At 46.1% G+C, this 24,193-nt stretch overlaps 1 protein-coding gene across 1 annotated transcript in view; it reads right to left on the bottom strand.

Moving 5' to 3' along the window:
• LOC146064822 (cytochrome P450 2C5-like) overlaps positions 1 to 7,673 on the bottom strand; it is a 28,629-nt gene extending 20,956 nt beyond the window's left edge. The window contains exons 1-3 of the mRNA XM_083178724.1: positions 7,517 to 7,673; positions 4,780 to 4,976; positions 4,074 to 4,236 (exon numbers count right to left, since the gene is read on the bottom strand). Coding sequence (XP_083034850.1) covers positions 4,074 to 4,236; positions 4,780 to 4,962 — 346 coding nt within the window. The 5' untranslated portion in view covers positions 4,963 to 4,976; positions 7,517 to 7,673. The remainder of the gene's footprint in view (positions 1 to 4,073; positions 4,237 to 4,779; positions 4,977 to 7,516) is intronic.
• Positions 7,674 to 24,193: the final 16,520 nt, after the last annotated feature.

Here is a 24,193-nt window from a genome sequence, read left to right as displayed (position 1 = left end):
CTTATATAGCGCAGCAGATTCCGTTACAGTGTCTTATGGAGCGCAGCAGATCCCGTTACAGTGTCTTATATAGCGCAGCAGATTCCGTTACAGTGTCTTATATAGCGCAGCAGATTCCGTTACAGTGTCTTATATAGCGCAGCAGATTCCTTTACAGTGTCTTATATAGCGCAGCAGATTCCGTTACAGTGTCTTATATAACGCAGCAGATTCTGTTACAGTGTCTTATATAGCGCAGCAGATTCCGTTACAGTGTCTTATATAGCGCAGCAGATTCCGTTACAGTGTCTTATATAGCGCAGCAGATCCTGTTACAGTGTCTTATATAGCGCAGCAGATTCCGTTACAGTGTCTTATATAGCGCAGCAGATTCCGTTACAGTGTCTTATATAACGCAGCAGATTCCGTTACAGTGTCTTATATAACGCAGCAGATTCCGTTACAGCGTCTTATATAGCGCAGCAGATTCCGTTACAGTGTCTGATATAGCACAGCAGATCCCGTTACAGTGTCTTATATAGCACAACAGATCCCGTTACAGTGTCTTATATAGCGCAGCAGATTCCGTTACAGTGTCTTATATAGCGCAGCAGATTCCGTTACAGTGTCTTATATAGCGCAGCAGATTCCGTAACAGTGTCTTATATAACGCAGCAGATTCCGTTACAGTGTCTTATATAACGCAGCAGATTCCGTTACAGTGTCTTATATAGCGCAGCAGATTCCGTTACAGTGTCTTATATAGCGCAGCAGATTCCGTTACAGTGTCTTATATAGCGCAGCAGATTCCGTTGCGCTTTGCAATTGGAATCAACAGTGTTAAAACAAACTTGGTAATCACAACAAACATAGAGGTAGGAGGGCCCTGCTGCAAGCTTACACTCTATAGGGATAATAGAAAGGATACACAAGGATAGTCACTATCTATAGCATAGCAGTCCCACCAGGTTACACAGAACAGTCCTGAAGTGATGTCATTAGAATGAAGGCTTTTGAAGGTTACAAGGGAGATGGGTATATTCAGCCTGCGGCAACCATACACAGTATTCTACCATCTCACCGGAGGAAAGCCACCTCGCCAGCACCATTGAGGTACTGTATCCCACACTTACCCAAATAGTTATTTGGAGAAACCCTTTTGCAACTGGGACATAACACCATCTATTGTTGGACAATTTAGGATCAGAGGCTATGGTTGACTATATTAATTATAATACATGCTTCTCTTATTTTTATTTTTTGTATTTTATTGTTATTTCTGCATATAATATATCTGCATGCTATTTTTAAATATTGTAAACTATGTCTAATAAGAAAAATATTTATTTTTACAATTAAATATTTATCAAATTTATTTTTGAGCGCAGCAAAGCCACCTTTCTCTTTCTGATTACCCCTGTTTAAGGGCCGGACACCCCTGATATATTGTTGCTGTCTGTGTCTAAAACAGCTCCTTCTAACAAGCGCAATATTGATATCATAAGATTATCAGCCTCTTGTACATTCTAACACCAGCAAGTTTATACGTACTCTCCCACGTCATTTCCCTCTATTCTTTCTGACCACCTTCAGTTATAGACCACTTATATTATGGGTATGACTCTTTGATAAGCCAGATGCCCTGCCTAGCACGCTTGCCCATAAGGTTTACATGTACTCTCCCAACAACTTTGGAGTTTACATGTGTTCTCTTATCGCAATGTTCCTACCTTTGCTTGATAACATGTCCTTACATTTGAACTTGCCTCCTAGTTTATGTGAACTAGTCAGTGACATTATACATATGTATGATGTACATACAAGGCTTTGATGCTACTATTGTCACTTCTGTATTAGGGTCTGTAAGTTTATACTGCCGTTACGTGTGTTCTGACAGCGTAATATTCTCCTGTGCAGTTGACAAGAGGGAGAGGGCCCAATGACCCAGGCCACCTGAAGGCTTAATCCGGCCTTTCCTGCACTCTTATATCGACCTTGCTTTATAGCCAACCAAATGAGTACATATAGATTTTCTAAACAACTGCTCCGAGGAGTCACTGAAAATGGATACAATGTTTAGAGCAGCACGGATGGTGTAAGGGCTATTTCACAAGCTCCGGCTCCTGCCGGACGTCGAAATCCCGCACGACTAGGAAGCCGTGCCGCACACCATAGTTTACAACCCGGCAGCCCTCCCTTCCAGTGGTGGGATCCGGCTGCAACCGGACGGTCAGGCCGTGGCCGTCCCGTGTGAATGGACACAATTGAGTCCATTATTAACTACAGTGTGCGGCACGGCTTTACGCCGTGCGGGATTTAGCCGCCCGGCAGGAGCCGGAGCGTGTGAAATAGCCCTAATGGTTAGCATTACTGCCTCACAGCACTGAGGTAATGGAACTCATAGGGGGAATCGAAACCATGAGTTGGTGATGTCACCGCTGATCAGGCCCGGCGACAAAGGGGAGTGGGGACTCTTAACCCGGGCCCCGGGGGTCGGAGGGGCACCAGTGATCAAAAGAACATAAAATGGGGCTTTTAAAACTGTGCGCTCTTGGCCGCACTGTAATTAATAAAACAAAACAAGTAGCTGCATTAACACTGCCCCACACTAATAACACCCCCCCCCCCCCTCTGCATTACTTGGTCTGGCCCGAAAAACAGGGGCGTGGCATGACGCTATGCCAGTGGTTACCGTATTGTCCCGGTCTCTGACAATACGGGGGAGGCGGACATGCTTAGTATCGGGCCCCGAGATTTCTGTTGCCGGCCCTGCCGTTGATGAACCTCGATCATCTCCAGCGTCGGCTCTTCCTAACAGGTGCAAGATGACATTGACACGGCTTACCCGTTCACATGCACCATAAGCCGGGTTGAACATGTGTTCAACCCTGTTGGATATCCAGGTTGAAATGTCAGGTCGCTCGTGATTTCAGCCGAGTTCTTTCACACTACACAATAGATCCGACTGATGTGCAATACCCCAGAACATTGATGACAGTGTGAAAGGAGTCTCATTCGCTTGTCTTACCAGCATGGTGTCCTGCCGCCTACTACTACTATGACTGTCTGTCCATCCACTGCCTTTTCAATCCCTGATCAGACAGGAATTTAAGTTTGTAACCCTATAAAGTCATCGCACAGCATTTTATGGGCTGTTGCTTACACAGCAGAATATTAATTAAGCTTCCAATCAGTGGGGTCGGTGAAGGGTCGGGGGGATCTGGTATCAAAAACCCAGACCCAGGTCTGCTGCTAAGACTGAGAAATGTCCAAATATACAAATACCACCACCCCCCCCCCCCCCCAATGCTTGAGCGTATGTGGCCACGCCCCAAGTTTTAACCACACCCTCCTCAGTACCAAGGCCCTTGCCCACTCTTGACATAGCGATGCAAATAAGACACATTTTAATGGAAAAGACGCTGACCATGTGATTAAGTGACCGATCTGATTGACGCTGAGCGTATTGACACAGCGGGCGATTATCGATATACTGAGCATGCATATGAGCCTCAACATGCATGCGTGATACCTGTGTTCCTTCACTGGCCATTCGTAAGGTGATTAACAGCCCGTTTAGTGGGTGTGCTAAGTAAAACGCAGGCATGTCGGAAAAAACTCTAGACGTGCCTAGGAAAACCCAGGCGGGTCTGAGCGTTGTAGGGGAGGATGTGTAACATCAGCTCCGGGTCGGATAAGCCTGTATTCTCCGCAGCCACCTAGTAAGTCCCTGGCTACTCCGAACTTATGGCGACCAGTGGGAAAATCCATTCCACGGTGAGCGTCTTACGAATGGATTGTGACATATTCACTCAGCTGCGAAGTCTTCGCTGGCTGTACAAATCTATTCGCACCGCGAGCACATTAACTTGCAAGGCGGGGTTTCACTATAACTGGGCGGCATCTGCCTGTTCTCTGGCCGCTGCAAATTCGCAGGGCAGCGGTCAGGTCTGAATCGGCCCCATATAAATTATTGAAAAGTGTTTATTTAACTTGATCCATGCTTAATATGTTTAATACATGTACTGTACGTTAACAGTTCTTTATGTGTTTGTTTTTATGATCTGTGATTCAATTGACAATAGTTACCGTACCGTTTCCCTTTGATACTCTTTCGAACACGGGTGTATCAGGTCTTTCCGAGAATTCCTCAGGGTAATTGATTAGGGCGTCTTTTATAGCATCATAGCCACACAGGATAACATACTTCTCTAATCCCAATTGGACGCTGAATACTGGGCCGTACTTCTTTGATAACTGTAAAGACAGAAGCGAACAAAAAGCACCAGATCATTACAAAGAACATTGGGGCAGATGTATTAAGCCTTAACAAGAGATAAATGCCAGGGTGATAAGGAGAGATAAACGTCCAGCCAATCAGCTCCTTACTGACTTTTTTTCAAACACAGGCTGTAACATGGCAGTTGGCAGGTGATTGGCTGGACGTTTATCTCTCCTTATCACCCTTGCATTTATCTCTTGTTAAAGCTTAATATCTCTGCCCCATTGGCCCTTATTCTCGTTGACTCACTGGCCCGTGAGTTTGTATGGGGGACCGGTGTTCTGTATACACTGGGTGTGTTCGACCTTGGTGAAAAGTCTGTTTGCCAGGTGCATGCCCCCGGCCTTGCGAGTGGGGGGTGAAGAGGGGCGTGGGGTGCTCGGCCTGGGCCATTAGCATATGTAACTACGCTTGCCTATGGAATTAATCTGGTATGCTGCGACCTGCTATTTAAAATAAATATCAAAGGCTTCACCTGTGTCCCCATGTTTGTGATCCTTGTCACAGTAAATAATTACCTCGATAAATGTGTTATGGGGTCTCGCGCTGTCGATCAAGTGCATGTTTCCAATGATGGGTAGAGGTGTTGGTCCAGGGGGGAAATTCTTGTAGTTGTATTTTTTCCGATTGCTAAAGGCATTGGCCAAATATAGGATGACTATCACGGACAGGAGAACTGTGATCGGGTCCATGGAGATCATTCCTCCTGCAAAGCCTAGAGAGGGAAGACAAGATAAGCCGGAGGTCTGTCATAAGGAACACATTTATCCAACTACAGCGCAAACATGGGTCGGCGATGATCTCAGTACTGTGCTGCTAATGTTTCGGCCATTAGGGGCCCCTGAGTCTGACTTATCGCAAATGAAGGATGGCTCTGAGAGAGGCATTGTTATTGAACTTAGGGCCCGATTCAGACCTTCTCACTAGGCGACGCGCCTGCCGAGCATTTCTATAGGCGCACCAACCGTTTTTTTGTGTCAATCAGGCAATATTACGCTAGGGCAGACCACCTCCATCGGGGATGGGAGACTAATTAGGAGCTGTGGGAACAGGTCTGAACCGTCCCTTTAATACAAATGGCAGGTGTAGAACTTCGGACATGTTCCCAATGTTGACATGACCCATTTTGACATTAAGCATGTGGACACTGTTCTAATTTTGACATTGTTGGAATGTCAACAATGCCTTGTTTGTTTAACTCTATCCCTCGCCGAAACACTAATCCAAACGTCATCAGTAAACATAATCAAAGTGTTGACGCAATGTTCACATTTCCTATGTTGATATTCTGTCAGTGTTTTCATTGCTGACAGTTTGGAAAATGTTGACATTAATATTGTGGACATTTTAGCCATGTCAACATCATCTGTGACAACTTTATAGTGTCAAAGGGGGTTATTCTAGTTCACTCTTTCTGACAAGCTCCTTCTTAGATGGACAAAACCATGTGCACTGCAGGTGGGGCAGATGTAACTTGTGCAGAGAGAGTTCGATTTGGGTGGGGTTTTACTTCAAAGTGAGATCTATATTGCAGTGTAAAAAAAGCAGCCAGTATTTACCCTGCACCGAAACAAAATAACTCACCCAAATCTAATTCTCTCTGCACATGTTACATCTGCCCCCCTGCAGTGCACATGGTTTTGTCCATCTAAGAAGGATTTTGTCAGAAAGAGTGAACTAAAATAAGGCAGGGTTGCCAACCCTCCCGGAATTTCCGGGAGGCTCCCGAAATTTCCGGGAGTCTCACGAAAATCGGGTCCCCTCCCGGCCCCCCCCCCCGGCCCCCCGGAAGGGTGGGCAACCCTCCCGGATTCAGGGGGGACCCCCGCTGACCCCGGATCGCGGCATTAAAATGCCGCAATCCTCGGGTCTCAGAGGAGGGGGCTGAGCTAAAACGGCACAATCGCGTCATTTTAGCCCCGCCCCCTCCACGGAGATCTGTGAATTAGCTGCTTTAACAGCATGGGGGCGGGGCTTAATGGTGTCACTCACAAGCCCTGCCCCCTAAGTGGCTGCTGAATCTCTCCTCTCCAGGCTTCTCCCGGAGAGGAGAATCTTAAAGTCGGCAACCCTGGAATAAGGCCAAATGTTCTCAATGCCACCATTTGCACTGGAAACATGATGACTACAAACCCTTCTATGTGGGGCTTCATTATAAGCCAGAGGAGAAGTGACCCATGGCAACCAATCAGCACTGAAGTAACATCTGCCATTTGCATAATATAAAAAGATACAGAGCAGCTGATTGGTTGCCATGGCTCACTTCTCCTCCCTTATCACTGCTTCATACCTCTACCAATGAGTATTGGATCCAAGAGCACTTGTAAGATGTGTCACATTCAACAAATTATAGTGCACTATGGCACTTGGCCCAAAAATAGCACAATATTTATAAGATGTAATTGTATTTCAACATCTAACATGTTTTACTACTGTTACATAACATTTTAGGTACCTGCAGTCACAAACACTGTTAATATTAATTGTTAGATTGTGCTAATGTATCATCCTGTTGCCCATCATTGTCATACAAGAAAGAACCAAAAGTGAGAAAAACTAAATGAACCCTCTGCAGTTCAAAACCGCTACACTACACTTTTCTGTAGCAGTGGTGACAGTTATATCGCTTTCACATCATAAAATGCAGGGTCGCAACGGGACTTTGTCATGGTTCAGTCCCTGAGCAACCCTTTTTGCTCATTTCAGCCCCCTTCAGCGACCCGGCAATATTGCTGGGTCACTGACGTCATGCGGGATTGGGACGTAGTGGCGGAGCTGTGGAGCGTCATCGAGGGTGGGGGAGGAGGCAGCGCTTGGAGCTGGCACTGCTCCACGCACTGCCTCCTCTATCAGTGTGAACACGAACCGGGTTGCTGGACCCGATTAACCCATTTATACAGCACAGCAATCCGGCAAGAACCCTACTTTTTAACCAGTTGCTGGACCCGGTACGCCCCTTTCAGATCGCAACTATTTCTGAGTCGAACCGGCAATAGACCGGCATGAAACCAGTAATTAGGGTCCATCTGAAAGGGGTATAACAGTATTTGGTACTGCTACTGTTCCAAGCAGGTTATTACCTCCACTCAGCCTGTATAGCAGTATCCCCACACCCCACAACTCGTCCAATATTTGCAATCTGTTAGTTCTGCCTACAGTGCCAATAAACCTTGCACTGGCGTTGCTTGCAATTAATATTAAATATAGAAAAGCTGTTCATTCTATAAAGAAAAGCCTTGAGATTTGGTTTCTTACTGTGCGTCCTCCTGTACAGTGAAGTAGGTGTATCAACCCAGTCGTCTCTGCTCTCCACTCCTAGTGAGAATGATTTGCTTTTAAATACTGTGATATTGTGGACGTTGCAACATGACGTCCGTCAGCTATTGATAGTTGTTGGCTATTAACATTCCAGTTGCTGCTGTCTTATAGCTCCGCCCACAATGTGCTCAGCGCACATGCTGCGCAGTACACAGTGCAGGACACTGATAACCTACTGTGCTACCACATAACACTTATCATCCTACTGTATCAGCCCAGCAGCTCATAAAGTGGATACATCTATGTAAATAATTATCTATTAGTCAAACAGAGAATTAGATTTGGGTGTTATGTTGTTTCTGTACAGGGTAAATACTGACTGCTTTATTTTTACACTGCAATATAGATCTCACTTAGAAGTAAAACACCACCCAAATCTAACTCATCTACCCCACCTGCAGTGCATATGGTTTTGTCCATTTGAGAAGGAATTTGCCTTTGCGAGTGAACCAGAATAACCCCCTTTGTGTGTTGCAATGTCTTGTCATTCTCGGCTGGTTAATGAATGAGAATAACAGCAACTCAATATTCAACTTTACTGACTGTATACTTATGGGGATATGGTTGTTGGAGTTTTCATGTTTTTTTTAGCTGACTTCTGCTGACAGGCGGTATTTCATACCCTACCATCCACTAGGGCGTGGAGGGAGAACCTACTAGTGCAGCGAGCCGTGTGAGGGGACGCAGTACACTGATATGGTGTACGTCGAGATTTGGGACAAAAAAACGCAAAAGAAAAAAAAAAATTGTAAAAATAAATAATTTCAACCCCCCATTAACCCCCTGATCCGGATGGGATGGTATGATTTTTATTCACAGGTACCAATGTGGTTTCTACTGAACAAGAGGACAGGTCTATGTTGGACCCTATAGGTAAGTATAGTATGTATGAATGTATATAGCATGTATTAAAGTTTTATTTTTACTGATGTGTGTGTGTTCTGGGGTTGTGGGAGAGGCTTGCTGGGACGTTGTTCCACAATAGAACCCAATACTTTTGTGTCATTTTTACACTTTTGACTCCATCAGCCTGCTACCCACGGCCCAGGGGTGGTGGGGGTTCCCCTCGATGGGGGCTTTTATTGGGGGGGTCCACACTCCCCCACTTATGATCAAATAAGAAAATGAGTAATAGACTGTTCTTTCTACAGTATGTGCATTTGTTTTATAACTGGAGAGAGCTGCTTTAGGACACAATAACTATAATCCCCAGTATTCTCCACCTTTGCTCTTGCAAGAAAAACTCACTTTACCTTATAGACATCTAAACATCTGCTGTCACATTCCGTCTATAGAGAGAGAACTCGGCTCACCTGTCCTTTGTTGTGGGAGTTTCACCATCCAGCTTAAGAACTCGGGTGACTTCTCCCTTACCATCGCTTTTATCAGACAATACCATATTTCTGCTAATCTCACCCATTCATATTACAAAATGAGAGAGGGAGGGGGAAGGAGAAGTAGCGGAAGGGAGGGAGAGGGAGAGAGAGAGGGAGGTGGAGGGAGGGGAGGAGAGGGAGGGAGAGAGAGAGAACAATCAAGGTGATAAAGTATAAGATTATTTAATCATATGGGGGAGATTCTCTAAACTAAACATGTGGTAAAAACCCCATTATCTGGGTTTTTACCGCATTTTGGGATGCTCTAAACAGGTTACCGTGGCGGGGCATCGCCATAAAAATCTGGCAATGCCCCATAGAAGTCTATCGGCTTCTAACGCGACCTCTCGCCGCCCGCTCCGCCGCCCCGCACCGACCCCCCCCCTCCCCGGACCTGTGACCTCCTCCTCCCTGCACTGTATATCCTCTTCCGGGTGCAGGGAGGAGGAGAGCCAGCCCCCCCCCCCCCTGCTGCAGCAGCAGCTCTAGGCCGGGTAAGAGAGGGAGGGGGGAGCCGCCATCACCCACCGCTCATCGCCGGGTCAATGCAAAAGACAGCTCATCACGCAAGAGCTGTCTTTTGTGATAACTATCGCATATGTTAGATCATATGCAATAATTATGTTTGCTGGAGCCGGCGATATGCAGCGGTAAGGGTGCGCGGATGTAAGAGCATCCCCCCCATAATATGAACGAAGCATTTCCTATACCTCCCAACTGTCCCCATTTTTCACAGGACAGTCACGTTTTTTGGGGAAGATCCTCAAATGGACAGGGATTGAGCTTTCGCACCGTTAAAGAACTCATACAATTCCAGTCGATAATTAAGACAATATCGGGCCATTGAAGATATTCCTCTGCCTAAGGGCTTGATTCGGAGCTGCTTGTTGGGCTGCAAGTTTTCAGAGCCCAGGGAGCAGGTATATGCCGCCGCCCCACTCAAGTGAAATCCCGCCCATAAGAATGCACAGGGGGGAAGTCCATTCAGAATCATTCACTATTGAATGGATTCCACCCTGTCCGCAATTACAGAGTCTAGACTTGCTCAGCGATGCGAAGGCCATGGGGAGAAGGTGGCCGATGATGATGTCAGCCGCCCTCCCACCCAACGGCCGGGGAATGCCTGCGTTGCTGCCCCTAAACGGTCACGGGGTGTCAATCACCCTGCATATGGACAGTGAAGGCTAGCCTTCGCTAGATCCATTCGTACAGAGGGATCGCGCACGCACACAGTGTACCGCTCGAATGGCGGTCCTCAGATAATACGAATCGAATTTGCAGCTCTGCACGTAGGTCTGAATCAGACACTAAAATACTTTATTCTCTCTTACAGGTAAAGGGCGGGTGTAAAGGTTGTAGATTATTTTCTCTGGGGGGAGCGGGGTCTGCCACCTCACCCTCAACCGTTTCCCCGGTCCACCCTTACCTGTATATCGTCACCTGTTTATGTGTACGTAGCCCTGTAGGGTCTCCTGATGTCAATCATGTGATGTTTCACAATCGTGGCACATTCACGTGAACATTCAGACACCTTGCCGAAATGAACGGCCATGTTCTCTTTAGGGCCTCCAATCACCCAAAGATAGACCTGATTTGGGCGGTGATTCTGGTTGACTGACTAAGCAGCGAGAAAAAAGCTGCCATCTAACGCCGCCGGGCGAGCGAATGCCCGCCTCCTGCCGCCGTCCAAACATCCCCGCCGCTTTGCGAATGAATGTTTAGCATATATTTGCACCGTTGAGTGACCTATATTTGCTCCCAGCAAATGCCCTCTTTACGCTTCGACCCCCCCCCCCCATTGCGAATATGCGCATATGCTGAGCGCAAAAACCAGTCCCCAGTGTGAATACGCCGGGGACCCGACTAGATTAGAGTGAGAGGCTTTGTTCATAGTGCTTAGGTCAGACTTTAATCACAAAGCAAAGGGACAAAACCATGGTGGGGCAGAGGTAACATGTGCAGAGAGAGTTAGATTTGGGTGGAGTGTGTTCAAAATGAAATCTAAATTGCAGTGTAAAAATAAAGCAGCCGGTATTTACCCTGCACAGAAACAAAATAACTCACCCAAAGTTTAACGCTCTTATAGTTGATTCTGCACAATAAATAAATAAATAATGATGCTGTGCCCACCATAGGCTGGAGCAAGGTACAAGGATGCAGTCAAAGGGGCTCAGAACTACCAATGGAGATGCACAGTCCACAGATAGTGAAATTGGGCATTTTAGGGTTTGAACAGACTGGTGCACGCAAGTGCCTAACAGTATTCCTCCCAACTGTACCGATTACAGCGGGACCGTCTTACTATTTGGAGGCTGTCCTGCTTTCCCTTCCATGGGTGGCAATGTTCCAGTGGGTTGGGGGCCAGTTGGGGTTAGGCTGCGGGGAGGGAGGGTTAAGCACTTAGAAGAGGAGTTAGGGTTAGGACCACTTTTGCACCACTTTTGCACCACTTTTCCGGTGGTCCACGCATGTGCATTAGAATCTGTGCACTCTAATGCTCAGACTCTACTGTGCTATGCAGCGGGCAGGCAGAATGGGGTTCCCCAGCGGGAGGAAGCTGCACACAGCAGAGAGGAGGGTTCCCGGCAGGAGGAGGCTGCACACTGGCCTCCTTCTCTCTTAAAGCACCCCTGGGGGTAGAGTTATGCTGTGGAGAGTGAGGGTTGAGTGGGGCAGGGGGAGGGTAAGTATCAGGGCCACCAATAGGGGGGTGCTGTGGGTACAGCTGTCCTGGACCCCTACCTCTGGGAGGGCCCGGACAGCTTATTTTGCCCACCGCACCGCAACCTGCCCCCGAAAGGCTTATTCAACCCAGAACGCTGGCAACGACAATTAAAATGCTGCACTGGCTGTTGGTACGCAAGCTCTGATTGGCTCACCAGATGGTGCTGCATTTTAATTGGCCACCGGCATCCTGAGTTGAAGCCTGCGCTCCGAGACCTCTGGGCTGCAGCTCAACCGAAGAGGAGATGGAGGGGCAGGAGCCGGGTTACAGTAAGTCAAGTGAGGAGGGGGAGGTGAGGGGGGGCCCAGGCTGGAAATTAGTCCCGGGCCCCCAAATTCCTGATGGCGGGCCTGGTAAGTATACTTACTGTACCTGACACCTGTCAGAATTCCCTCTATCGGGATGCCCCCGGCATTCCCACTTCTGGTCATCCGTATCGACCACAGCTTTGCCATGTTTTATATCTTAGTTTTGATAAGTTACTACTTTTATTCATAGATATTCAACTGGATATTTTCCACTGACAGATAGAAATCTATTTGACAGACAATTTTACTGTTATTGTGCTATAATTATTAACAGTTATCCATCACCGTTCCCTTAGCTCTAGTAAGAAAACTCGTTTCACCCTGACCCTGAATGCTGGAGTTCCGGAACGTTGACAGAACTTGCTTCACCTCTGCGCCACGTGTGTGCTATTATTATAAACACTTATTATTCACTTACTTTTATATACTTTTTTAAACTCATTTTACTTTATCTCTAGTAAAAAAAAAAAAAAACTTGTTTTACCCTGACGTGTTGTGTAACATCATCTACAGATCTCGTTCCCGTGGTGGACCCTTGTGATTGTACAGATGCTCCTGGGCAACGGAGCCTGCCTCTGGTCCCCACCACCTCGAACCGCCATCGGCGCCCTCACCGCCCCGAGTGCCGCCTTAACCCTGCCAGTCTCCCTGAAGCGGAGACAGGCAGGGACACGCAGCGTCCTCGCTGAGAGACTGGGACGCACGTGCGTGTGAGACGCACGCGCGTCCCAGTCTCTATCGCCAGCGCTCGCCAGCGCAAGGGGTCTGGCGAGCGCCTGACAAAGATAAAGCCGGCTCCATCTGTATAACCGTAATGCTAGAAGATACACATTTTATTCGCATCCCCATAAGACACTTTTTAGAATTGACTAATGGTGGTGGACTCTGGGGTTTAATTAATAAGATGGGTGGTCTATTTGGCGATAAGTTGGAAGAACTTTGTTATACAATAATCTCGGACCGTGTGCCCGTACAGATAAGCTTGCAGGTACAGTTTCCTGAGATGCAGGTACTCAGGTGACACTTTATGCGCATGTGCACAAGTTATGTGCATGTGCAGCCTTCTGTGCAAGCGCCCTCACACCAACCTGCACTGTAGACGTGGCGCTCGCACAGTGGGGAGGCGGGACGGTCGCGGTGGCGGCGATGAGGCATGGGAACGTCAAGCATTTCATGGCCGTTCCCAAGCAAATGGTGGTGTGACACTGGTGCCGGGGGGCGGGCGGTTGACTTCACATGACGTCAGCCGCCTGCCCTGCCTTCCGCCGGAAGGCCACAAATATTAGTCAGTCTCCATTGGCGACCATTGAATGATTCCTCCAGCAGCTTGACATGCGAGGGGATGTGTCTCCATGACACATCCCCTCGCATGGTTGTGAGGGGATACGGTGGTGGGGGGGAGGTGATTTGGTGGGGCGTGCCCTCTGGGACTCGGTAATCTGCAAGCTTCGCAGCTTACCGGGTCAATCAGAATGAGGGCCTATGTGTAGCCTATTGAAGACTGGAAGGTGGCTAGCAATGAGTACAAGGAGGCATACCGTGTTGCATAGGCTTAGAGTTCCCGCTACAGAATGCTGCTTAAGGCAGCATCAATGTAGCAGGACACATCTGTAGTCTATAAGTGGTTTATTTATTAAGCCTTGGGGGGAGATAAAGAGGACAGAGATAAAGTTCCAACCAATCATCTCCTAATCACCATTTTTTAAACACAGCCTGTAACATGGCAGTAAGGAGATGATTGGCTGGTACAGTACTTTCCATCCTAGGCTTAGTATATAGACCCCTCAATGTGAAATAGGTGGGGAGGAAAGGCGGAACCCAGGTATTTCTGGGAGGGCATCTGACGTCAGCACCGGTCCCTATCGGAGGACATCCACAGCTCTGGGTAGGTCAGGAGCTACTCAGATTGTGATTGCATTCGCAGCTGGGCACAGGGGTGGGTTTTCACTCTGGTGGGGCAGTGTTTACCTTATCCCTGGGCTCCGAAGATTAGCAGCCCAGCGATCAGCGCTGTTTTATAAATGATTGAAACCACATACAGGGGCACCTCTTGCACCTGTCACCAGCGGTGGTGCCTACTCGTTCGCTGATACTTAGCACTGTATTTTGATTTATGTACTTTTTACCCACAGGTTATACTCGAGTTTAGCTAGGTCTAGCACCGGCTGCTGTTCCCGCATTGTATCAGACGGGCAGCAGCGGTAATTTGACTCTAGCTCAAGTACTAGGCACTTTAAGAGATTGTGTCATTTGTATAGCTCACCACGTAACCCCACATATTTCTGGTGAGATAGGGGGTCGGCCACACAGCAATAGAGCTGAGAGATTCGCCACCAAACCCTCCACCTCCGCAGTACATGTGTACAGTATATGCTGCAGGGAACTCTTATTACAATTTCTGCACCCCGTATTTGGATGTCTGTATACATAATGGGAGACACTATTGCAGTCTACCCCATTTAAGTTTCAGGCAGCGGTGATATTGAAACTACCCGTAGCCTACTGTCAAATGTGTCCCTAACATATCACTACATTGTATCTAATAAATATAAAAATTAAACTGCATGTGTTTATGGTTTGACATATAACACAATGTTGCAACATGTCTAAATAAAGTGTCTTTTTGAACCAACTATTATCCCCACGCACCTGCAAACCATCTTAGAAATCTACCGTTTGATGTAGATAGCACATTTCCTATCGATCCACAATTCTGTGTCGACATACGACGGTTGACACACCCCATATAAATCTGACAATAAATCTTTAAGTGTCAGATCAAAGATTGTGTTGCAGGAAGGTGCTTCATTCCACACACTGATTTTGTGGCTTAGAAATATAATAGAATCCTCTGCTGCATTTACACTAAAAACCTTGTGTCGGCAGGTAGTAGTGGACATACCACTTACTAATAAACAATATATTTCTCGGCACCTGAATTAAACAAGGTGTGGTAGGAAATTGTCGGACTGTATGCACTGGCACCCTGACGATTTATAAACACGGTATTATTTAAAGGGGCCCATGTTTTAACATACAGTTATTGAGACGACACAGAATCGACAGAAGGGATATCGCCATTACTATAGAGGCACTGATTTCCCAGGTGTGTGTCTCTCTCATCTCATTTAAGAGAATTATCACCTGATTTGGGGATTCATATATATAGACACTATCTAAGATATAACGGCTCTAGATATGACATTTGACTAATAAAACACGGACACGGCACTATCTTTATTAACCTTCTAGGGTGCAGACACAAACGTGGTTTTTGAGATAAACCTGCTATACAGATTAGTGCGACACGAGTAGGCCACCGATTTTAAATAAACACACCTATCCTTCCCCTTGTATTCACATGTCAATGTTACCTGTGTGTTTGTCATATTTCGCTTAAGTTTTAATAAACGTCTATTAAAAGTTAAATTTTATTTTTAAGGACCTTTTCAGGTGCACCCGTTAAGGACACGCTTTTTCTTTCTCTCTCTAGTATAAAATAAGAAGTCATGATAATATTAACAAACTGTTACAGATCTGGGAAATGTGTCAGAAAGGTGAAGCGAGTTCTGTAGATAATGTTACATAACTGCAGCACACAGAGTCAGGGTGTAACATGTTTTATTAATACATATAAAGTACAGCGAGTTAAAAAAAAATAAAAAAATAATAGCCAATGACAGCACAAAAACATGACTCAAAGGTGAAACGAGTTCTGTAACTGACATGACATACAGAACTGTAGCTGCAATACACAGATAAAGGTGAGACAAGTTTTCTTACTAGAGATGAAGTCAAATACGTTTTTTTTTTTTTAAATTTAGTGATAAAGATAATAGAATTTGGTGCGTTAACCCTTTGAATGCCAAGTGAGTTTGTCAAAATAGGTGTGAAAGTTGCCAAGCAAACATTTTTATTCACCATAACGACCTGTAATGTTTACTTTTTGTACAGGAAATATATATATTTCTTTTTACACATTTTTTATTTGAATTTATATAACAAATGTCAGCGACGCCGGCATTTTTTATAATGGATATTTTGCACATCTCTCACAGAGCTGTTGTCACTCAAAGGCTTAAAGCACTTTATTTAGTCAATAAGGACTAAACTTGACTAAAAAACAGTAAATGTTATAACTGAAATTAAATCCCATATCAGTAGCAGGTGTGATACACAGATAGAGCAGCTCCCGTCGGTGCTGCTCCTGGCAATAGAATCACCAACTGCCGCCGGGAGCCGGAAGTGCGCATGTGCGCACTAGATGCTCACGCGCCCCATTCCGATGGACCTCCCCACTACCACCCAGCCGCACCCCCCCCCTAACCCTGCCCGTCTCCCTGAAGTGGAGAAGGGCAGGGATTCCACTCCCCACCACCGAGTGACTGGGACACACGAGCACGTCCCCATCAGATGGAGTGTAATTATTAAGTAATTATTAATATGTAATATACTGTAAGATATAAACGTTTAACCATAGTGTTACCTCGAACCCTATTTGATCCTTATTTCTTTCTCTTATTTATTTTCACTTATGTGTATCCCAAGCAAGTTTAAATTGCATTATTGTCTTAGCCTCTACCACCTCTGATGGGAGGCTATTCCATTTGTCCACTACCCTTTCTGTGAAGTCATTGTTCCTCAGATTTCCCCTGGACATCCCTCCCAACCAGTGTCAGTGCATGTCCTCGGGTTCTAATACTTCATTTGAAGAATGTTTCCCTGCTGTACTTGGCTAATACCCTTGATACTGTATATTTGAAAGTCTCTATCCTGCCCCTCCTTTCCCTTCTCTGCTCCAATCTTTATGATTTAAGATCTTTTAGACTTTCCAGGTAATGGGGCTGCAATGCAGTAGGATTTACCAAACCACCAAATGCAAAGCTAATGTGTAATTTTTAAGATAAATTCTCCAGATCCCTCTGTCCTGCATAACTGAAGCATACTGTATGTCATCTGGTGCACAGAGGTAGCGTAAGATATTAATCAGCTTTCAAATCTTGGCAGGGACAGGTGATTATTGGAGCCCATCTCCCAGCAAGGGCAAAATAGTAACTTCCTATGAAAAATATTAATTTTATGTGTAAAACATTCATCACATCCACATTAAACATGAAGATTGGGTACTTATGTATTATCTGGGCTCCCATGTTAAATGCACCCCATTTTTTCATACCCCTACTATCCAATTCCGCATGGAGTTGATTTTATATAGTGTGGCGAGCGCAGCGAGCCACCGTGCCCGAAGCGTGGCGAGCGCAGCGAGCCCCGCGAGGGGACGCGGTCTCATAAGAAAAACGGGAGCCCAGATATTACATAAGTACCGAAGATTGTAATAAATATGCCCCGTAGTCACCAAAAAATAGTCTTTCTACACATATAATAATGTCTCAATGTATATGACACGATGCTTGTTTATAGACCCGCCACCTTACATAAAAGAACAAATCACATTGTATTAAACAACGCAACCCCTTGAGTGGTGGGTTTTGCTTGGGCAGGACAAACCTACAAGGGCAGGTTTGTCCTGCCCCAGCAAAACCCACCGCAGAGCGTAGGGCCACACCCCCGTCACTCCTCCTTATCTCAGCTTCGTCGATCGTACTCCTGAGCTCCCGGACCCCGGAGCTGCCCCAGCCGCCATTCACAACAGGTGGCAGGCTCGGGGATGTTCGGGAGGACTCGGGCGCATGAACTCTCGAGTGCCCCAGAGCCGTGCCGAACATCTCCGAGCCTGCCGCCTGCTCAATGCAACTAATGGCGGCGGGGGCAGTGGCAGGGGAGCTCCGGTGTCACGAGCACCAGCTGTAGTGTAACGGAGGCTGGGTGCTTTAATGTAAGGGTGTTGCATCCACAACAGAAGGGAGTGAAACATTAGGATAAAATGAAACAGGTTTAATAAAGATACTGTAATACAAGTTGATACTGATGGCACAATTAATATACTGTAGGTTATGCAATAGAGAAAGTCAATAATCCAATACGTTTTTATAGAATGTGACGATGCGTGGTACTTGAGAAGAGTATTGGAATGTTGATTGAAGAATTGAAGGATAACAGAAGAATTGGAGGTTTGATTGGTTAATTGAATAATTGGTTGAAGAATTGAAGATTGGGGTGAAGTTTGAAGGATAACTGAAAGATTGGATGGTTGGTTGGAGGATTGGATGTTTGGTTGGAGGATTGGATGATTGATTGGAAGATTGGATGATTGGTTGGAAGATTGGATGATTGGTTGGAAGATTGGATGATTGGTTGAATGATTGGAGGATTGGTTGGATGATTGGTTGGATGATTGGAGGATTGGTTGGATGATTGGTTGGATGATTGGAGGATGGGTTGGAAGATTGGATGAATAAAGAAATGATGAAGAAGTCTGTCCTTGCTGGATTGGATCGTGGCTGCAATCAGAGGTGACCGTGGAATAATTACCGTCGGGAAAGAGAAGTACCCCTTTGGGGGGCTAACCTTACTCGGTCCGCATTGGCGGCAGTGGAGTCCATGGTACGGGAAAAGAGCAGTGAGACGATCAGCAGGAGATTACTTCACTTGGGCCCTTATTCTGATCTGTGCGGTCAGATCAGAATATGCGACCAGGACCGTGCAGGCGAATCCCCGCCTTCCATACGGATCGCCACCTCCGTCCGTACGCGGATATGTGGCGGTCCGCATGAAAGTGGACGGGGATACGCCTCCTCCATCTTGGGAGCAGCCCCTGCATTCGATGGTCGCCGACCATCGAATGCAGGGCCGCACGCTCCACCAGCTCCCGCCACCCTAGACCACACGGACATTTGTCCGTATGAAATCATGTATGGGGGCTGGCAGCTGACATCCGGCGATGTCAGATGCCCGCCCCCTACACATGCGTCACGGCTTTATTACCATGCATACGCCCAGCGTTTGCATGGGAATGCCCATGAAACGCGGGGCGTATGCATAGGGTAATGAGGCTAAGTAGCCCCTCACGCCCCTCTCCACCCCCTGTGCGGCGTCTAAAAAAAACGTACGGCGAAACCGCTTGCACATGCGCAGAGTGACCTCTGCACATGCGCAGACGAAAAACATCGGCGGTACGACCGCAAGCGGCAAACACCGCACCAACCAGAATAAGGGCCTTGAAGACACGAGGATTGTAGCAGGAAAACTACAGAGCCAGACCGGAGCAATGATGCTTAGGCAGAGACATCATTGTACTCACTGCCGGTCTAACCCGGTCAGCCAGTACTTAACAGGTGAACTGTGCGGCTATTGGTTAGCCTATTGACAGGGGAGGCGGAGCCACACAGGACAGGCCGAGGTAACCGAAAAGATGGCGGCTTCAGGTTTCAGCCGGCAGTGAGTGCACGCAGCTGCGCAATTGCCGGCATTCAGACAGAGGCCTAACCAGGCACAAACACACATGGCGGTTCAGGTCTTATGCCGCTCATGCCCAGCATGGCACCGGAGCACACAGCACCACTGTCACCACACGGTGACAGCGCGGACACATGTACCCCACCAGGACCAGGGACACAAGCGGAGGTGAGCGCCATAGCATTAGACATGCGGTTAGAGAGCCTAGGGCTGGGCACAGCACAGGGGATTTGGGTGAGAGCCATGGTGGATGTGACATCCGGCATATGATCACTGGAGCGGAGGGGCGAGGGGGAGCGACAGGAGGGGAGGGGGAGTGAACACGGGGGGGGGGGGTGCCCCGGAGAGGTGATGCGCCAGTGGTGCACATCTGCAGGCACCACTGGCGCACACCTTCATTTTGGTGGTATGCCCGGAAATGTTCCGGGACAGCCCGCTGCGGCAGCCTGGAAAATTTCTGGCCATACCACTTAAGTGGTTAAAGGACACCTTATACATCATCACATTGATGGTCTTTGATTTATTGCTTCTTTTTTAGAAAAAAACGTAAAGGCCCCACTAGTCCGATTTGGAAACTATTTACCCGATTCCGACGGATTGGGAAATCAGGTGACTTGGCCTACTCCTGGTAGCGGGGAACGAGATTGCCTACGATATATTGTATGCAGAAGGCCTGCAGGCAATTGAGGGGTATATTTATTAAGCTCAGTGAAGTGATAAAGTGCCTGGTACTTTACCACCGGCCAATCAACTCCTACCTGTCCTTTTTCAAACCCAGCCTGTAACTTCACAGTTCGGAGCTGATTGGCCGGTGATAAAGTACCAGCCACATATCACTTCACTGAGCTTAATAAATCTGTCACAAAGTATATGGGGGCCTTAAGGTTTGTCTGTGGCCTGATGGGTGCTGACTAAACTGACTATCACTTGGGCAGCTATTCCACCATCAGGAGCAATGTCCCTCTGCCCTGGAAACACTTATATTAGGAAGCCACAGGTGCTGCTAATCAGCCCAACTTTGATCACATCAGTTTTTTTTGTTTGTTTTCTTTTTGCTGCTGCTCTAAAACCTGGACTGGATCTTCCTCTTTACTTTCATGTGAAAAGATGCTTTCCCTGCCACAAGACCATGAGTGATAATTATTTACTGTGTAATGACAGCACAAATTTGAGGCACAAAGGTGAAGCCAGTTCTATAGTTGATGTTACGGAGCTGCAAAGGTGAAGCCAGTTCTATAGTTGATGTTACGTAACTGCAAAGGTGAAGCCAGTTCTATAGTTGATGTTACGTAACTGCAAAGGTGAAGCCAGTTCTATAGTTGATGTTACGTAACTGCAAAGGTGAAGCCAGTTCTGCAGATGTTACGGAGCTGCAACAGTCGAGGTGAAACAAGTTTTATTACTTGAGTTTAAGTACAGTGAGATTAATTACAACAATGAAATTAAATAAAAGGCAGGGAATATATATAGATTTTTGCAATTTGTAAAATAATTTTATTAAAACATAATGTAATCGATGTCAGACAGTATTGATGGTACATTTATGATACACGAATTACAGAATACTGAATATATATATATACACACACATTTGTCTAAATTCGTCTGAGGGTCCTCTTTTGTTTGAGTGCCGCCTTCACCACGTGTTATATAGTTTAATTTATTTTACATAAGGAAAGTCATTGGAGTACATTATGGCCTCTTTATCAATGAATATTTACATTATATTAAGGATACCTTGGTTTTTCATGGACTGACTAAAAAGCAGCCCCCACTCATTTCTAGGGGCTGCTATACAGTCGGAATTAACAAACCCCACAATGCAAATTTTGCTGTATTGGAATCAACTGGATCCCTCTTTGTGTCCCATCACTGAAGCAGGGTTGCCTACCCTCCCCCTCCTGGCCCCCGGAAAGGTGGGCATTCCTCTCGCATTTCCTTCCATCTCCCACGCTCCGCGGTTCAAATGATTAGATCGCTGCATTTTTGCCCCATCCCTGCATTGCTCTGGGGGGGGGAGGGGGCAGGGATAAGATGACGAGACCATTCTAGACACATCCCCATTAGGGCAGTCCATATGTGGCACCACCTCCAAGCTGCCCCCTTTTCCCTCCCGGTGATGGCCCCACCCCCTGCTTCACTGAGCTGGCTGCCCTCTCCCACTGATGCATAATGCCAGCCAGTGCGCACTCACTGGCACCAAACCAGGAAGCATACTGGCAGCATAAGCCATCAATCTGCTTTTTCAGCTCTTAGCCGGGACAGGTGCTTATTGGAGATCATCTCCCGGCAAGAGCAGAAGGGACGTGGTGACCATGTTGACATTCGGGACAAAAAAAGTGAAAAACCCATGTCCACCTAATGCTTGTGTCGACCTTTCATCCATGTCGATCTTAAGCATGTCGACCTATTTGAGGTGTCAACCTAAGCCATGTTGACCTTCAATGGTTGACCTAATGCATGTCGACTTTTGGTGTGTCGACCCCATGACCTGCTGTAACATGAGCATAGATGGAACAGTAATAATAATACGCTTGGGGCTTGTAACCTTTGTGTCCAGGAATGCTCCTGCTGTGCTGCCCGGACCAGTGACCACTTCAATTACACAATTAAAGTTTTAAAACTTGAATTGTGTAATTGAATTGTATGTAATCAAATTGTATATGTTGTGTTAATTACCTATTTATATTAAAATGAGAACATTAAAAGTTAAGTTTTAAGTATTATCACCATTTCGATAGCTCTTTCTCCACGTTCTTCGGTAATAATAGGTATCTATATGTACATGTACTAATGTACATGTTCTAAGAGTGCCCCCACAAAGAGTCTTCTTTTTCTCCAGTGTAACATATAAATAAAATAGTGCATGGTACTATAATTATAATTATAGCACAAAAACATGGATCAAAGGTGAAGAGAGTTCTGATGATGATTCTACTTAACTGTAAAGAAAGATTAAAGGTGAAACAAATGTTCTTACTAGAGATGAAGTAAAAATAAGTTTTGTTAGAAAAAGGAAGTGAATGATAACAGTACCATATGGTGCTATGAAGTTCTTGATTATGAAAAATAAGTACACAACTTGAATAAATAACTGCAAATGTTACTTGGAATTCTACCACATACTGCAGCTATAGAAGGACATAAAAGTAATTCAACATATGTAATATAAGAAAAACTTATTTTGAAACAGTTTGGAGAGAATCATTATTACTTGGTTCATATTGTCATCATGCACTGCGAGACCTTGTATGCAAAATGGAGCATAAATATATAAACCACAAAAAGTAAGTACATGTAAAATATCCTGTTGTTCCAAGAATGCAATTGGGAATGAAGTGATATGCCTCTCATGTGTGATATTATTTTCTTTTTATTAATATATAGTTTTTATAGACATGGGGTACTGCAATGGGGTCTACGATCACCCCGTATTTTCCCCAATCTCTACATCATCAGATCCATATATAAAAATTAGCTCATAGCAAAACTTGGGTAGATGTATTATACCCACATGCATTATGTGGTTATAGCGCTTACTGAGTGACCTTTCTATCAAGGCAAAGCAAGAAGCAGTAGCACTGAGATGTATAACTATCTGGGATGCTGAGATGGTATAGTGAGGTCTCCCCCTACTGGTGATCCCCAACAGAGCACATAACACATTACTTTTGTGCAGATGTACTGTTCTTCTCTAACCCAGCCTCCATTGGGCATTCAAAAGATCTCACCACTATTGCCACAGAGCTGTACCCGTTGTGCAGATAGGGCATTGATAGCTATAGCTGTCACAATCAATAGTATTATCTTGCATTGTCTAACATATAGGCATGCTGTCCTGTAGCTAGCAGCAGTGTTATAGACTGGGGTGCATAATGCACACATCATTTCACTCACATTCCGGGATTCATATATGGAGGAGAGGAAGTATTAGCACACATAGGGGCCGATTCAGAATTGTTCATACAGGTCAGAGTTTAGCCCTGTCTCCGATGGTGGGGGTGTGCTCATGTGAATGTGCAAGCCCCAGTATCGAATATCTTTGGCAAGTTTTCACTCGCCGTGGCATTGGCCCATTGAATGACAGCCATGGGGCAGTGGGCCTTCCCATAAAGAATGCTTGGTGGACCCCTGTGAATGCAAGTGTGCCCCTACCAGCTCAGGGAGGGCGAATCACGTCACATGACATCAGTGCCTGCCTGCAATTTGGAGAAGAACGGCCAGCATAAAAGTACGCCCAGGCTTACTTTTATCTGTGAAGAGAGGAAAAATCATCCGAAAATCAGGTTCTTCTCTCAGCCCCCCGGATGGGTGGGCAAGACTCCTGCATTTAGCACCCCTTCCCACCTCTGCATCAGCTCTGGACCCCCTCCCTCTGCTGTTCAATTACCAGTAATTGCAGCTCTTCAGGGAGGGGGCAGGGCTAAAATGATGCAAATTGCATCATTTAGTACAACCCCCTCCCTGAAGAGCTGTAAATAGCGGCATTTACTGGGGTGGGGCTTAATGGGGAGGGGCTTAATGACAGCAAGCCCTGCCCTTGGAAAAAGCTGCTGGGAGTCTCCTCTCCGGGCTTCTCCCAGAGATGAGACAATCAAAGTGGGCAAGTATGTGACAACCCCTGCAAGAAAAACCTGCCTGATATATAGAGTAATACATACTGTACTGTGATACAGGAAAACCACATTACTGTCTAATACGATCTGTTTGTGCAACTTGCAATTGTACAAGCACTGAAAGCCTTTGTAAAGATAAAAACCAGTCTTATTTATGATACATACTGTGATAATGGATTTACACATTAATGTCAATACAATATGTTTGTGCAACTGAACAATCGCCGACAGCT

Source organism: Crinia signifera, chromosome 3 (genome assembly GCF_055691185.1).
Source record: "Crinia signifera chromosome 3, ASM5569118v1, whole genome shotgun sequence".
Lineage (NCBI taxonomy): Eukaryota > Metazoa > Chordata > Amphibia > Anura > Myobatrachidae > Crinia > Crinia signifera.
Note: the sequence above shows the minus strand (reverse complement) of the source record. Positions and strands in the feature narration are given on the sequence as shown.